The sequence below is a fragment of the Trifolium pratense genome, linkage group LG3, assembly GCF_020283565.1.
Source record: "Trifolium pratense cultivar HEN17-A07 linkage group LG3, ARS_RC_1.1, whole genome shotgun sequence".
Lineage (NCBI taxonomy): Eukaryota > Viridiplantae > Streptophyta > Magnoliopsida > Fabales > Fabaceae > Trifolium > Trifolium pratense.
Window position 1 is genome coordinate 10,376,564 of NC_060061.1, and position 17,479 is coordinate 10,394,042.

The window sequence follows — 17,479 nt, forward strand, 5'->3', positions numbered from 1 at the left end:
CTAATATTTATCTTTATACATTAGTAAAAAAAATATGGTCAAAGTAGCTTGCATGAATAGTGCACACAGTCAAATTATGACAATAATTTTGAGACGAAAAAAGTATAATAGAAGAATCTAATTATAAAAAATATATTGGTGGTAATATCACGATGGAGTAATACTGTAAATTTGTAATATGTGTTTGGTCACGATGGGACATCGAAGATCAGTTACATTTGGCTCGGAGCAATGATACAAATTAGAATGAAATATAAATAAATAAAATTGAGATTTAATTAATAAAAAATTTCATCCATCCGGTTTTACCTCTTGTACCAATCACAAAAATTACAAATGAAATATTGGATTCAAGGAATTGTTTTGTTGGGGTTGTTCCCGAAGAGCAGGATGATGATGCAGTAGAGGATGAAGTTGGAGCTGATGCAAATGAAGGTATGATGATTTTGGTGCTCTCTCACACACTTAATTTTCAGTCGAAACTATTTCGAATTCTAAGCAATGCTAGTCAAGAAGCAGTGAAACAATATGATAATTTTGTTGCTCAGGTTAAGAAGTGATGTTCTATAATGATCCAATTCTTCTAAATAAAATAGGATCATGCTAAACAGTGCCCGAAACACTAGTTAATCATACTAAAAAAAGAAACAAATGATAAAATTAATGATGAGAGGATAATTTTTTATATCTTTAAAACATTGAATACACAATTTATAAGATAAAATTTCCATGTTTATATCCTTAACCAGTACTAGTATATCAGGAACACTATTTAACATTTAAGTAGATTGGGTTTTTCTTCTTTTGTATTCACTAAGATTTGACTTTCTTTTCTTGTATTCCTTAGATATAGATGTTGTCGTTTTGGTTTTATTATCTTTATGAGGGATTTTCAATTATTGTACATCGGGTAAAAAAATTTATAAAGATTCAAAATAAATATTTTTATTTTTATTTTTTAGATACAGTTATCATTTGTTACAAAATTGATAGAGACCCTAGTATGCGAGAGAGTGCTATTATTGTAATAAAGATCATAGTGAGCATAGCCTCAGTTTAGTCATTTCTTTCACCTGAATGGCTTGGTGGTATGGCTTCGCTTGACTTGACCGGATCAGCTACGTTTACGTTTGTTATGGAACCGACCGCACTAGGATATTGATCTCTTGCATTTACCTTTTATTTTCATAAATAATACACTATTTTCTATATTTATGCATTTTAATCCATTTCTGCTATAAGTTGCGAAATTTTCGGTACGCAACAATGGTCTGACTTGCCGGATCGGAATTCGACGAGGAGCGGTGATCGAGGACGTTTGAACTATGAAGAAGCAATTACCAGATTTCATAGGAACCGATCATGTTGGCCGGATCGCTGCTGCTGAAAGGTTCTTTGAGAAGAATGAAATTTTTTCTCGCGATTTAATTGTGAATTTTTTTAAGATTTATCTCAATATTATTTAAAATTAAGAATTATTTTGACCTTTTTGGTGAATAATCTATGAATACTTGTATAAACGCTTTTTAAGCCTTCAAACATGTGAAATGTTAATAATTTTTAGTTGAAGGATTTAATTCTTGAGGAACATGAAGTAGTTGAAGCTCTTCTTTTATTGTCATCACTATTCATAAAGAAAAGAGGCTAGAAATTTTAAAATAACTCTTGTTGGCAAACCGATTTGGGAAAGAACAAATAACAACAATTCTTTGGAGATCGGTCGTTTGAGGATTTTATTTTGCTCCAACCATGAGAAAGAAGATAATTAACATGAAAATTTCAATTTAAAAAAAGAGAGAAGATAAATGATTGTGTCTAGTTTTTTTTTTACTCAAAATAAACTATATTCATTCATTTAAATTGATAGAGTATATTGATGCAAATGTGATGATTTTGTTAATATTATGTATAAATAGTAAGAGGATATCAATTTTATTTTAGAACGAATAAGGTATTGGTGTATTCGCACAAGTGTCTTTTCTTTTTACATTTACGTGTAAAAAGAAGAACCTGGAAAATAAAAATACAAAAGTATCTCTTAAAAAAAAATACAAAACAATAAAGGAAGAGAAATTAAGAACCCAAAAAAATAATTATTTTTTTATAATGTGCCTCTTCTAATTGTACCAACTGATGAAATATTCTAGAAAATAATGAAACACTACAAAATTTTATACATTAATCTTTTAAAAAATAGTTATATATTTGATAGATACTAGATGCATTATATATTTGATAGATACTAGTTGCATTATATATATATATATATATATATATATATATATATATATATATATATATATGGGGCTGCTAACTTAGACCCAGTTGGGTCTAAGTTAGCAAGGTGCACCTTTTCAGTTGGACCAAAATACCCATTCTTTTTAATTAATTAACCAAATTACCATCAATGGACGCGGATCCAGTGTCGCGCGCGTACCGAAGGACCATGGTTACAGACCGTTGATTTCCATCAGACAGCCAAGATCTGATCTCATCAAGACTGTCTGATCAATCAGACAACCCAAATCATCCTGATCCATCAGATTCCAGCGCCTGCGCCACACTGGATTACAACCTGGAGAGAGAAAAATTTGCTTTTTAAAAGTAGGACACGTGTCACACAATGGTTGGCTGGGCGTGATTTTTGTTCATTTAATATTTTGAACTCAATTATTTCGTTGTAAATTAATTTTTTATTTATTTTTTTTATACCAAAATTCATAATTTTTTTTTCTCTACAAATAGAGACTTGGTTCGTTTGATTTGGACACCGAAAAAAAAACGCAATTTTTCACTACCTTAATCTCATTTTTCACTACCTTACATCAACTCACTGAAACCATTCTACCAGCAAAATGGTTTCAGAAGCAAACACAATTAATAAATTACTCACTGAAACCATTCTACCAGTAAAATGGTTTCAGAATACAACTATGAGCAACCATTCTACAAGCTAAATGGTTTCAGAAGCAAATAAATAATAATCAACTTACTGAAACCATTCTACCAGCAAAATGGTTTCAGATTACAACTCTCTGAAACCATTGTATCAGATAAATGGTTTCAGAAGCAAACACAATTAATAAATTACTCATTGAAACCATTCTACCAGTAAAATGGTTTCAGAATATAACTATGAGCAACCATTCTACCAGTAAAATGGTTTCAGAAGCAAACATTAGTTTTTAATTACCGTTTTATCTCATTTAATTAACTAAAAATAGTTTCAGGTCTCCAAAAATTTCATAAAATATACCAAAAGTTCTAGAATATTATCTACTATTTTCCTGGTATAATGGTTTCAGTGAGTTGGTTGAGTGGTGCGTGTTAAATTACAACACACAAGTAACGTATTTAGTAGACAAAAAATGAGATTAAGGTAGTGAAAAATTACGGTTTTTTTCGGTGTCCAAATCAAACGAACCAAGTCTCTATTTGTAGACAAAAAAAAATTATGAATTTTGGTATAAAAATAAAAAAATAAAAAATTAATTTACAACGAAATAATTGAGTTCAAAGTATTAAATGAACAAAAATCACGCCCAGCCAACCATTGTGTGACACGTGTCCTACTTTTAAAAAGCAAATTTTTCTCTCTCCAGGTTGTAATCCAGTGTGGCGCAGGCGCTGGAATCTGATTGATCAGGATGATCTGGGCTGTCTGATTGATCAGACAATCTTGATGAGATCAAATCTTGGCTGTCTGATGGAAATCAACGGTCTGTAACCATGGTCTTTCGGTACGCGCGTGACACTGGATCTGCGTCTACTAATGGGTATTTTGGTTAATTAATTAAAAAGAATGGGTATTTTGGTCCAATTGAAAAGGTGCACCTTGCTAACTTAGACCTAACTAGGGTCTAAGTTAGAAAACCCCTATATATATATATATATATATATATATATATATATATATATATATATATATATATATATATATATATATATATATATGACTTTGTATATAAATTTTCAATCACTTTGTATTTCTAACATATGATATCCATCCTCACATGAATATTATTTCAAAAATCATATTTAATATATGAAAAATGAGGGAGAATGAATTTTTTTACAAAGATATCTTGGTGGTATAATGCATATAGTTGGTGATATTATTGGTAATTGATATGCACGACTTAAAAAATCATATTTAAGACATGATAACGAGGGACAATAAATTGTATATGAATATCTGATATTTAAAATTGATTTATTTATTTTTTTAAAATTTAAGCGTATATTTAATTTAGTTTTTATCCTTTCTTTAATTAAAATTTGTAATACTTAAATTTCTATATTAAAAGTAAAATTCTTAATTTTAAATGAAGTTTAAAATAAAATTTCCAATATGAAGTATCCAAATTTGATCTCTAATTTAAACGATACTTGATACGTTTTATTTGTCTCCCGATTGAATTAAGATTTTCAGAATCTATTTCTCCTCAAAATTGGAGGATACCAATGTATAATCAGCGTTTAAAATTCAAATGGTGTGAACAATATTTATTGGTTAGAGTTTACTTACTTTGGAGCCGAATTTTGGATTACCGTACTGAGACCCCTTTTATTTTAAAATCAGAGGGTTAATAAAAAAAAAGGGATAAATATGTTTTTGGTCCCTATAGTTTCTCAGAATTTTCATTTTAGTCCCTGAAGATTTTTTTCATACTTTTTAGTCCCTGGAGTTTTTTCCACCAATGTTTTTAGTCCCTATTTTTAATTTAACTCGTATATACTTTCGCATTTTTGAATGATTTTTTGTATTCATATTTATAATATTATAAGAACATCTCTGATAAAAATTTAGAATTTGTAGCATAAGATGAATTATTTATGAATTTATATGTACAAAAAACTAAAAAATTCATATTTAATTCATTTAAAAAAAAAAAATAAACTTTTGTAACAAAGATTCATATAATGTACTAAACATGACCGGAGAAAAAAATTTAAAATTTAAAATGGTATGCACAAGTTGAATGAAAAATAGGGATTAAAAACATTGACGAAAAATTTTTGCACCAGTTTTACGCAACAAAGACACTAATATAGCCACATCAACACCAAACCATTATACGAAGCACATATGAGAGGATCCAACTTGAATTACACTTTAAATGTAAAGAAGTAAAAAAATTCGAAATTCAAATTCTCACTTTTTTAATAATATTGGGTTTATTTGTTTTAGCTTTAAAAAATAATTTTTTTTTTTTATATTTTTGAAAGTAGATTTTATAAAATTGTTTTTCAAAATATTACAATTTTTTTTTTTTGCATTGGTCCTCTGGTTTTTCGGGGAAGGAATTTTGGTAATCCTTCGATTGCGAGGTTAAAAAAGTCTGGAACAATGTCTTTGTTTGGGTGTGCTTGTTAACTTTAATAGCTGTGTTTTTATCATGTTAGATTAATCAAATGGTTAGGAGTAATGATTTACTGGACTGAGATAGAGATAAAAACACTGATCGAGTCATCGAGAGGTTGCAAATCCTAATTTAGCTTATTTAGTTGAAAACACACAGTTTCACCATAAGTAGTTGGGACACGATTTTACCGCATTGTCTTTCTTCTCATTTGGAAAATATGCAAATGGAAACAATAAGTACAAAGAAGCCATGAAAAGTGCTATAATGTGGACACAATTGGAACTATGAGCTCACCTGTCAACATTTTCTGCTAAGGTACTTGACCACTTGGTAATGTAATGCTCATTATTATTACTAGTACTAGTAGTAAGAGTAACCATTAAAAATGTAGAAATAATAAAAAGTTTAAATTATTATATTTGACTTTTAAAATGTTGTGTACATTGAACAAAGCATGGTCCATATTTTTCTACAGCCTCTGCAGCTCCAGCTTATCCCTTATAAGTCCTGATAAGTGATTACCACCGAAGTAACTTTTGAAGACCACAAAATGTTTCTGACTACACTGATCAGTGTCCCCCACAGAGATATACATCAATGTAATTTTAATATAAAGTCAGGACAATGGTAGACTTTATCCAATTGCATGTGCAGTTCCTCATGATCCATTCTACTGTCAATTTTAATTTTAAGTCACTACTAGACAATTATTTATCATATAATGAAATATTTTAGTTTAAGATTTGGATTTTTCTTTATTATTTTACATAAACTACAGAGGATTCCCAATTGTAGCAGTTGATACTTGAAAATTGAAATAGCAACAATGAATTATATTAGAACTTTTGTTGTGGTGCCGCATGCCAAAAAATGGAATAATAAAATAAGACATTGTCTACATTATTTTTTTCATACATAATTGACCGTAGAATGCTTTGCTTAGTCATTGATTATTTTCTCCAAAAAAAAATTGAAAAATTGTTTTCTCCAAATTAATCACAACATATTAACATGCTAGTATCTTGTCCCGTGGTAAAGATTCGAGACTTTGGAGTATAAAATGTCATGTTCTTCTAATGTCACACTTTTTATATTGAGGTAATGAGACATTCTATACAGAACAAAAATCATGTCTATTGAATTAGTCGATTCTTAAACTAGATACTGAAATTTAAAGAAAAAAATGCTAGAATCTTCTGGTTTACGATCAAAACTAAATAAAAGTTCCCTTGATTCCTAGTCTTTCATGTCTGTTTAATGATGTTCTCAAACAGTGAAGCATCATAGATTCACAGTTCTTGGCAAGCTTATATGAATAGCTTTGTAGGGTCCATAATTAGATCACAAACAAAATCATCAATCATGTAACATAACAGGTCCCACATTATCATATCTCTGGGTAGCACTACTTTTGTATATTATTCCCATAAATCAAGTGGGTGGAAAAAAAAAACTGAAAAAGAAAAAAATATGAATGGCTTCAATTTCAAAGTTCTTATACTACAAGCCTACTTTGAGTATTTATCATCACAAAGCAAAACTAGTCCTTCACTTTTTCTTTTCCCGCCCTTTAAAAATTCTTCTATTTGCTTAATTTTCCCACTTAGTTTCATTAATTTACTCTTTTTTTTATTTTTATTTTTTATTAACCCTCTGATTCTGAGGAGAAATGGTCTTAGTAATTCAAAGCTTGCCCGCGAAATTAGGAAAGTCTGACCAAGAATTGTTCCCACAAGGAATTGAATTCGAGTTCTCTCGAATGATTCGTCCTAGGTGACATCTCATTAACTACTCGAGTCCAATATGTTGATTCAGTTTCATTAATTTAATATTATCATATCATATATTAATAATATTAATATCACTAGCTATCTCTATCCTATAGTCAAACATTTGTGGCTGCTTTTTCAATCAAAATCTTTCTTTTGCTTCAAACATATTCACATAAGCTCAAACAAACTCTTTCCCTTCAAATTTTATTACTTTCTCAATTAAACTCTTATATGCTTCAAACAAAAAATGGAAACTGTGAAACCAAAATCAGCAATGAACAACAGAAGCAAGAAATTTGTTCAGACATTTCAGAAAGTGATTAGTCTCAAAAGTGCAACAAAAATTGCTTCAAACAATGGAATTTGCATGCTCAACTCAAATCTCAAAGTGAAAGAAGATTCTTTCACAGATCATCATACCAAAACCAATGGCAACAACAAGAACAAGGCGCGAAATAAAGCGGTTATGGAAGCTCTAATTGCGAGGCTTTTCGCCGGTGTTACAACCATAAAAGCATCATATGCAGAGCTTCAAATGGCTCAACATCCTTACAACAATGATTCAATTCAAGCAGCTGATCAAGCAGTGGTTGATGAACTAAGAGCCATCTCAGAATTGAAAAGAAGGTTCTTGAAAAAAGAACTTAATCTTTCACCTCAAGTTACAATAATGCTTGCAGAGATTCAAGAACAACAAAGTATAATGAAAACCTATGAAATCACAATCAAGAAACTTCAAGGAGAGGTTGATGCAAAAGACTCACAAATCTCATCACTCAGAAAAAAACTTGATGAATGCATTTCATTCAACAAATCACTTGAAAAAAAGCTGAACTCAAATGCTTCTTTATCACTCTTTGTTAACCTTGAATTTTCAATGTTGAATCATACTCATTTTGTTTATTTTCTTCATCATACTTTGAGATCAATAAGGACTTTTGTGAAGCTGATGATTGAAGAAATGGAATCAGCAAATTGGGATGTTGAAGCAGCTGTTAAATTCATTCATCCAAACGCAGTTTTCAATAAACCAAGTCATCGTTGTTTTGCTTTTGAATCATTTGTTTGCATAACAATGTTTGAAAGTTTCAACTATCCAAATTTCATTTTTTCAAATGACCCTCTTCAAAATAATCATCAAAATCACTACTTTGACAAATTCAAGAGACTAAGATCTTTGAATCCAAAACAATACTTAGAAAACAATCCAAATTCATCTTTTGCAAAGTTTCTAAAATCCAAATATCTTCAACTTGTTCATGCTAAAATGGAGTGTTCTTTGTTTGGAAATTTGAACCAAAGGAAGCTAGTGAATTCTGGAGGGAATCCAGATTCTGCTTTTTTCTTAGCTTTTGCTGAGATGGCAAAGCGAGTTTGGACACTGCATTACTTAGCATTCTCATTTCAAGAAAATGTTAACATTTTTCAGGTTAAGAAGAATACAAGATTCTCTGAAGTTTACATGGAAAGTGTTACAGAAGAATCAGTTTCAACTACTTCAGGTTCAGTGGAATCTACAGATTCTAATTCCGGCGAGTTTCGCGTGGTTTTCACGGTGGTGCCAGGTTTTAAAATTGGTAAGACAGTGATACAGAGTCAGGTTTACTTGTCTTTGATGGATTCTCCTTCAAGTTCATGATAGAAATTAGTATTATTTGATCATGTTATGGTTGGTAGTAACCATATATTATGAGTATATTATACTCATAATAATGTATTTGTTAAGTATATATATTAAGGGTTAGTTTTGATTTAAAAACATTTATTAAATATAATAAGTAGTCCATTGTTACTTGAGGAAAAATTATGGATGCTAAACTATTCCTGTATAATTAGGCATTTTAGAAAGTTCTAATATTGTACATTTAATTTGATCTCAAAATAGGGATTCTAATTCAGGTTCTAAGTGCTTATACATTTTAAATTTGTCTATTCAGTTTTCTGCATTTTGTTGCTGTACAAATTTGTAGTGTTTACCTCTATAGTCTTACCAATATGGAATTGGTCCGAGTGATAAGAGACTCAAACACCTTAAACAAATGGTTAGAAATTCGACCATTTAATTTAATATTTTGATATGGAACAATTATAATCTCACACTAAGATACCAACAATTTAACCTTGACTAAGTAATTTGACGGCTTAATTTTCATAAACTTGCGATTTTGACCCCCTAACTTCATAATAGCACTTTTGACTCTTTAATTTTAGCACATTTTGCAAAAGACTTACATGTCACATTTTGACCAAATTAAGGCACACGTGAACAGTGACTTAAATGTCACATCAGTATGTCATGTGAATCAATGTCCACGTGTACGTTGACTTGCTTATGTGACTTGTGAATCACTGTCCACGTGTACGTTGATTTAGTCAAAATCAGTGGGTAGGCATAAAATAGAAATGTTTTCTTATTCATATGTGATCATAGAAATGTTTTGAATTTAAAAGCTCGCAATTGTTAGAAAGTAATAAACACAGAGGCTAAGCATGCCTTGTGTGCATGATGATGGGCCATGGATGCAATGCAAATGGGAGAAGCAATGAATTCAATCAATTGAGTACAATTCAACATCATGATGTACAACATTACACCATGCTATTAGAACATTATTTAATCGTTTTAATTGGCGCTACCATTGCTTATGTTGGATAACGGATACCTATGTAATAAGCTTCTTAATAATTAAGCTAGTTTTACCTAACCCATTATCTTTGGATATAGGTGTTCAATTTCTTGACAAAGAAATGTCTTCATTTTCTAACCCGTGTTTGAAAATGTCATACTACTAGGAATGACTAATTGGAGAGATTTAATTTGACTATAGTTGAAGGGATTGCTAGGCAACATGTAAGGACAAGATAACCTCTATAATTTGCTAGGCATAAAATAAAATAGGCTTAACCTCTACAATTATAATTCATTCTCATTGTATAAACAATATCAATTGTCAACAAAATTAATATCACAACTCACTTACTAATTGTATGAAATAACATATATATATCAACATTGTTTATTTTTTTTCTCTCATCTCCTAAGTTCTAACCCTAGCCGTCACCTTTTTTCTCCTTCTTAGTTTATCAAAGAGGGGTGATTTCAGGTCAAATTTTGACCTAAAATCATCCCTCCAAATTGTTTTTTCTTTCTCGTTATTAAATAAGTGTGTTTTTTCACATATTTGTTTGGTTTTGTGTTATTTGTTATCCCGTCCTTGTGCGGTGTATTCTGTTGTGCCGTCTCTGTGCGGTGTATTTTGTTTTCCCGTCTTTGTGCGGTGTTCATTTGTTTCAGGTTGAAGGATTAGATCCGGTCAAGTACAAATCTATCCAATGTCAACTTTTGTGTCATCAACGCTGCAGATCTGGGGGCATGGACATTCCAGACACTTCAATATAGTCATATATGTAGGCTTATGTAATTTGCCGTTTTATGCTATTAACATGGATGCTGTGAGTTTGTTTGCAGATCCATCCTTTTTGTTTTTAGCAAATTTGAATTTGTATTACATCGATGTACTCTATCAGTTTGAATGAATGAATATCCTTTATTTTTAGTCAAAAAAAAAAAAAAAAAACATATATATGTTCGAGTTCGAGAGATCAACTATTTAAATGTAGGTTGGAGTTTGCAAGCAATAAGATGTAATAATCTTTTCCCAATTTAGATATTTTAGTTTATTCGTAGCTTGATCTGCACTCCTAATACCAAAGAGGTCATCAATCAATCTATGCTATACCTTTAAGAAAAGTTCAACTACTGTTTGGTTAACACCATGATGACAAATTTGGAACAACCCTTTTCATGATCAAACTCATGTAATCTGCTGCGTGTAGTATTATTCAGTTTCTTCATGTCATAAGCTATGGCTTAATTTGGTTAGCTAACTAACAAAGTCTTCTGGAAGTTGTGGAATGCTAAAATAAAAAACACATTGGAAAAAATTAATGAAGACGTTGGGAATTCAAATTGTACTGTGTATGTAATTGAGACAAGATTCACATGTTTGTTTCTCAGGATCATTCGGTGCTGTGTGCCCCACCAAATTGTCTGCTAGTCATAGGTTTTATGTTTTCCTTTGAATAGAGAAACTTTAAATAGGAAAATCACAAAAAATTGGCCCATGCAGGTCTCGAACCTGCGACCTTCGCGTTATTAGCACGACGCTCTAACCAACTGAGCTAATGGGCCAATTACTTGTTACAATTTCATCGTATTTCTATTTGACCTTTGGAGTTGGCTTATATGTATTTTTCTTCGGCCAACGCTAATCAATATTTATTGGGCTTATCAAATAATTGGCTACTGTGGGTCGATGGACTATCTGTTTCCGGTTATTGCTTTTTGCACCTCCCACTATAAAATTATCAATTTATTCTTGTCTGTATGTTAACTCGTGAATAGTTTTGCTGCATAAGTAAAGGATCGCCAAAAATTTTTAATATCCAACAACGTTTGAACCCATCATGCCTCTTAAGCAAAATTAAAAAATAATTTATTCATCTACTATTTAAGTAGTAATCAAGGTGAAAGTGTTCGCTACATAAGTAGTAAATGGTACCAATATATAAAACACATCTTACCGTCTTCCTCCTCATTCCATCAAAATTTAAGAAATTAAAACTTTTCTAAAAGACCTCCAATACACCAAAATGCAAAACTCACTTCAAATCCACCACTTTCGTCGCATTTGTGACTAAAATCTCTTTAGAAGTGAAGGTCAATAAACAAGATGTTAGTAACAATTTTTTTGTAGAGAAAGAGGGCCAAAGCCCATATGTTAGTACACATTTACTCAGATTTAAACTAATTTGTTTCATATGTTCTAGTTGAATTTTTCACCAATTTGTTGTTGACCCTGATTTTCATTGTTCTGTGATTCAATGTTCTAGTTAAATATTTAGGCCGTCGAACTGTGTCATCAAGGTCTACTTGTTTATCTTGGTCGGCACCATCATTTTCTCCGACACAAGCAAGTCTCGTGTTATAAACTTATATTAGAGGTTACAACTGAATCTTTGGCATTAGAAATTGCGTTCATTTTTTGGAAATAAAATCAAAAACTTTTTTTTTGTAATTTCAAAAATATATCTCCTATTCTCATCACAATTGTTCACTTCAAGAGTTTAATATCTTCTTATTAATTAGCAAGTTAATAATGAACACATATTTTTAAAAACCAATCAATCCTATCAAATTTTATAGGCCAGGTCAATATACTTATTTTCAGAAAGAATTGGTAGGTGATGGTTCAATTTTAAAGTACAAAAAAAGGGTGGAGAATGGGGTTGGATATGGTCCATGCATACAAAAACTCTGGTCTGCCACTCATGTTGGCTGTTGCATTTTGTTCATTAGACAAACTTATAGAATTTGTTTGTTTATACTTTCATAAAGGAATCACTCACACCGTCCCTCATCTTTGTTTTGCCATTTGCGATTCTGACCCAACACTCTTGTTTTGGGGTTGAATTTAATTAGCTTTTTTGGACATTGAGGTGATATTTAATTAGCTTTTTGGCCAATGACGACATTGATAGTGTGTGATAAGAAAGGGGCTTACAAAATGTTGTCAATGATTTTGTGGGTATGTTAATTTTGATTGTCTAATGAAAAATCAACTTGACAAGATGTTACCAATAATTTTCGTCAAAGAATTTGGCTTCACTAAATTTTTTCTATGGTTCTTGTAAATTTGTGTTTACAAGAAATAAACAAAATTTGAAGTGGAGGTGTAATTTGAAGTGGACTTTCTGATAGGCTCTAATTCTATCAAGACTATAAACTATGAAAAATTAAGCTAAATCTAAGAAAATAATAAAAACTACAATAAGATTAAAAAAAAAAAAAAAAGATTAACATTCTTCATTTTTTATCTAAAAACATTACATATATAATATAATAATCTTAATGGATAATAACCTAAATGGGCCTAAAAGGCCATAAAGCCCAATATATATATATATATATATATATATATATATATATATATATATATATATATATATATATATATATATATATATATATATATATATATATATATATATATATTCTACTCCTAAATTATTTAATTAACTATTATCTAATCATCTATTTGATCTAAGCTATTATATTGCTTGGGAGTGAAACTGCTCAGGTGAGTTTTGATCTGACTCTGACATGAAGTGTAGATGCGGTGTATCAACAATTATGTTAGAATTGGGAAGGAATGGTAATTCTCATGCAAAATAGAATAAAATATGTAACCATTTTGAGGCTAGGTATGAGGTGTGCATGATTGGAATCGAAGAAGATCACATTGGTTTAGTTTTTCTTGTGAAGTTAATTCGTGTTATCTTTATTATATCTCAAAATCAATGTTTGTTATTAGGTTGCGGGTTTGTAGAAGATATTTTTATCGTATTTTCTTCGGTTGTTTGTTGATCGTTAGTGGCATGGAAGGAGATCATAAGATATCTATATGCTCTTTCTTGATGGATTGCTCAAATGAACTCTCCATTTGTGAATTTACTTGTCCGGTTATGCATGTTGTATGGGTATGTCTTGGTATGGAGTGTTACATTTCAGATATTCTATCAATAATTTTATAAATATTCAAGATAATTATACATAAATAGAAGACTAATGAACAACAAGCTAGCTGCGACATTAATTTTTTTTGTTTTTATGATAAAACCAAAATCATATTAAACACTACATCGAGAGACTTAGGAGTCACAATATTGCTTGTTATGCATGACTCTTTGAACTCTTTTAAGAAGATCTACAACTTATTGTGTTAGAAAGCCAAAAATGTTAAATGCAACTTTGAGAGCCGTCTGTCACAAAGTAAAATCCTCATTCCCAAATCTCACAAGTGGAGAAACTCGAATCAAGTTCACACATGCATGTTTTCCTACTATCAACCCATACATCAGGGCATCTGCTAGCCTCAACGTCGATCTCCCCTCCCATGAATCGAAGTTCACATGTGCCTCTTTTCTCCTATTACTTTGTAGTTCAATCCTTCTTTGTTAACAAAGAGATAGAAGACTCATATAGTAAGTATTTGTAATAAAGAGAAGGTGGAAAGTAAACTATGAAGAATGCATTTTGAAAAATTGTAAAAGAATATGGTGGAGAAACTATTATCTTATGTTAATTTTATAAATTGAAGTAATAATGAAAACATGAATCATGGGGAAGTAAACATAGTAGTACCTTATATTTAAAAACTTATTAGTAAGTTCAAAAGTTATTCTTTTCCTTTTCTCATTCAAGACTGCAGAACAATCCCAAAACAGAGGAAAACATGCAATGAATTATATACATAACAATTCTACTTTTACATATTTCAACTATCCCCTCCTAGCCTCATGTACCAAACAAAAAATCTAACAATATCACAAAAACAAAACCTACCCAATAACATGTAAAAAATTAATGGCCAATTCCAGGACTAGGGACAGATACAATAAGAATTTGATCCACACTTATGAGGTGTCTTTCTATGAGCTTTTCATCAACATCTATGGCATGCCCTTTTTTGGTTGGTGCAGAAGATGGCACGGTACCCTTAGGAAGTGCACTTAGAAATGAACTATCATCCTTTAAAGGTGGTTTCTTGTTCATATTTTTCCATTGCTTCTCTGCTCCTACAACTAGCTTTCTTCCTTCAAAACATGAACAGAGTGAAGAAAACAGAACCAACAAAACTAGTAGGGAAGAACTAGATCGTGCCATGTTAACTAACTTCAACAATATTGTAAAAACAATGAGGAAATTGAGATATCAGGAAATTAAGAACTTTAGGAGTTATATATATAAAATATTGAACATGGGAAAAAGGGTGGAGACAAAGGAAATAGAGAAAAAAGTGAGATTAGTGATGAAACTTTGAAGTATAGCAAAGTCAAGATAAAAAGATATGTGGGGCTTGTATATATATATGATTTTGGACATGAGGAGCAATGGATGGGATTGTGTTTGTGTTAATTGGAGTTGAATTATTGTACATGAATCTTGTTAATTCATAAATTAATAATTCAATGAATTCAAAAGGAACAGTGGACATGAAAAGGAAACTAGTAACTAAATTCAATGAAATATCTATTAATTTAATATCAAATCTAAGTTAAGTCAACTTAATTGGTACGGATCTTGTTTTAGACAATATTTAAGAGTATTTAAATGTGTTCCTAAGCAAAAACCTACTATCCATTTGAATTGAATTATTTTTTTTTAGTTTATGTGTAAAATAAATTAGCTTCTATATATTATGATAAGTTTTTTTATGATAGTTTGTGAGAAAATAGCTTATAAAAATATAATTTTTGTTAGTAAAAATTTATAATTTAACACAAAAGTTTATTTATTAGTATAAGCTAAAAAATAAGACAAATCCAAACGGACCCTAAAAAAACTTAGTTTAATGGAGCACATTTTAGCATTTGTCTTATAATTAAAATGAAAACATTTTTTAGGAAAATATTAATAGTGCTTCCGAGGCACTTGTTAAAGAACCTAAATTTTGTAAAATATATTGAAATTTGTGTAGTCAATCTTTTGAAAATATAAAAAATGCCTTTTTCAACGCAATTTTTTTTTGTTTTTTTTTTACCTAATGTCACTAGTTAACATGACATTTTTTTTAATGATCAATTTGAGGGTCATGATGAATTTACAATATAGATAATCTTTACCTACCAATAATTGATTGATTTAAGTTGATAGGAATTTGGTCTCAATAGAGCATCCATAATAGAGTTTCAATTTCTAGTATTTAAATGAGTTTTTTTTTAAACGGGTCTTATGTGTATATATCACTTATTTTTATTTTTTAAAGTTAATAAAAACTTTATTTACTCAATAAGTTTCTCTATAATAACTCTACATCATTTATTAATAATTGTACTCTCTTTAGTCTTATATGTAAGAAAAAATTTATTTTTTAGATTTATTGTAAAATTGATAAATTAGACTATATTATAGTCTAAATCTATATATTTTACGATGAATCTAAAAAACCAAACTTTTATTATATATATAGGACATGAGGGAGTATATTGGTCTTAAGCAAGTGGTTACTACAAAACTTTTTGACACTAATTACAAAATGTGTTGTCTATATTATATCGAGCCAGAAACTCAGTCTCAATTTTAGCATAACATATGGTGTGGCAAAGCAATATTGCTGACTTTGATGTGGTAAAACGTACACGTTGAGGAGGGTATGAGGAAACGGAGTCGAAAGTCACACTGTCATTGTTTTGCTGAATATACTACTGTATAAGTACAGTGGGAATGTCAAAATAAAAAGGGTATGAAGGTGGTGGTGTAGGGAAGAATGGATACAGATAAGACATTGATTTATTTACATGTTTTTTCCTTGGGACATGATTTACCTAATTGCCGAAAGTACTCCACATTGTCTATTTTGACGCCATCATAAAGTTTCAACTTTCAAATGCCAAATAGTACAATGATACAAGTCTTCATTGTAATTTTTTTTAGATTTATCAAATAATTGATGTATATGATTTATAATATAATTAAAATATATTAATTATTAAATAAATTTAAGAATGAAATTTTTACTTATAATCTTTATAATTGAGACTGGAGGCAATACCTCCTATCTAGTATAAAATTTAGAAATGATTAGTAGATACAGTTAATTAGACAAATACATGACATTTTAATGATTTTATCTCTTTTATTGTTGTATCTATTTGGCAGGAAAGAGCAACGTTGGAAAGGTGAAGCTTGACGATATGGTCGTGGGTGCTTGTACTTGTAATGGGAAAGAAGAGGAGTTAGTGAAAATAGAACGAACGGTAATGGTGACAGATGAGTTGGAGAAGATGGTGGTGATTCAATGGTGGTGAGAGCGACATGATTGATGCAATGATGGTAGTGGTGACAATGGCGGAATTAAGATTGTAATATTTGTTATTTTGATATAAGGTCGTGTTTGTAATATATAAATACGAGTAGTGATTTATACTCATATTATTTATCATTATATAAAAATGTCAAAGAATAATTTGAGTTTCTATTTTATCATAGATTAAATTAAGCTGTCAAAAAATTATAAAGGACCAGAAAGAATCTTCACTTTATTTTTAATTTTTTCAAATAATTAATTAGATTTACTACACCGTTAGATTTTGTAAAATCCAAATAAAAAGACTGTAACCAAAAAAAATAAAATAGAAAGAGTATGTTTCATATATATTAATTAATATAGTATTGCCTCAATATACTGTACAACAGCAGCGTTTGTAGTCCAACGGTTAGGATAATTGCCTTCCAAGCAATAGACCCGGGTTCGACTCCCGGCAAACGCAACTTTTTTT

General features: G+C 30.2%; 1 protein-coding gene and 2 non-coding genes across 3 annotated transcripts; 2 read left to right on the plus strand and 1 right to left on the minus strand.

The window, feature by feature from the left end:
* The first annotated feature begins 7,269 nt into the window (after positions 1-7,269).
* On the plus strand, positions 7,270-9,095 carry LOC123916272 (protein GRAVITROPIC IN THE LIGHT 1-like). Its single transcript, XM_045967692.1, has one exon. It carries the CDS (start codon positions 7,386-7,388, stop codon positions 8,775-8,777), a length of 1,392 nt encoding a protein of 463 aa, XP_045823648.1. The 5' UTR covers positions 7,270-7,385; the 3' UTR covers positions 8,778-9,095.
* A 2,161-nt stretch (positions 9,096-11,256) lies between these two features.
* On the minus strand, positions 11,257-11,330 carry TRNAI-AAU. Its single transcript has one exon. It is a non-coding gene; the product is annotated as a tRNA-Ile (tRNA).
* Positions 11,331-17,398: 6,068 nt separating this feature from the next.
* On the plus strand, positions 17,399-17,470 carry TRNAG-UCC. Its single transcript has one exon. It is a non-coding gene; the product is annotated as a tRNA-Gly (tRNA).
* The last annotated feature ends 9 nt before the right edge of the window (positions 17,471-17,479 follow it).

What these genes read in the sequence shown, in the direction of transcription:
- LOC123916272 (XM_045967692.1), top strand. Translation starts at nt 7,386, where the DNA reads ATGGAAACTGTGAAACCAAAATCAGCAATGAACAACAGAAGCAAGAAA.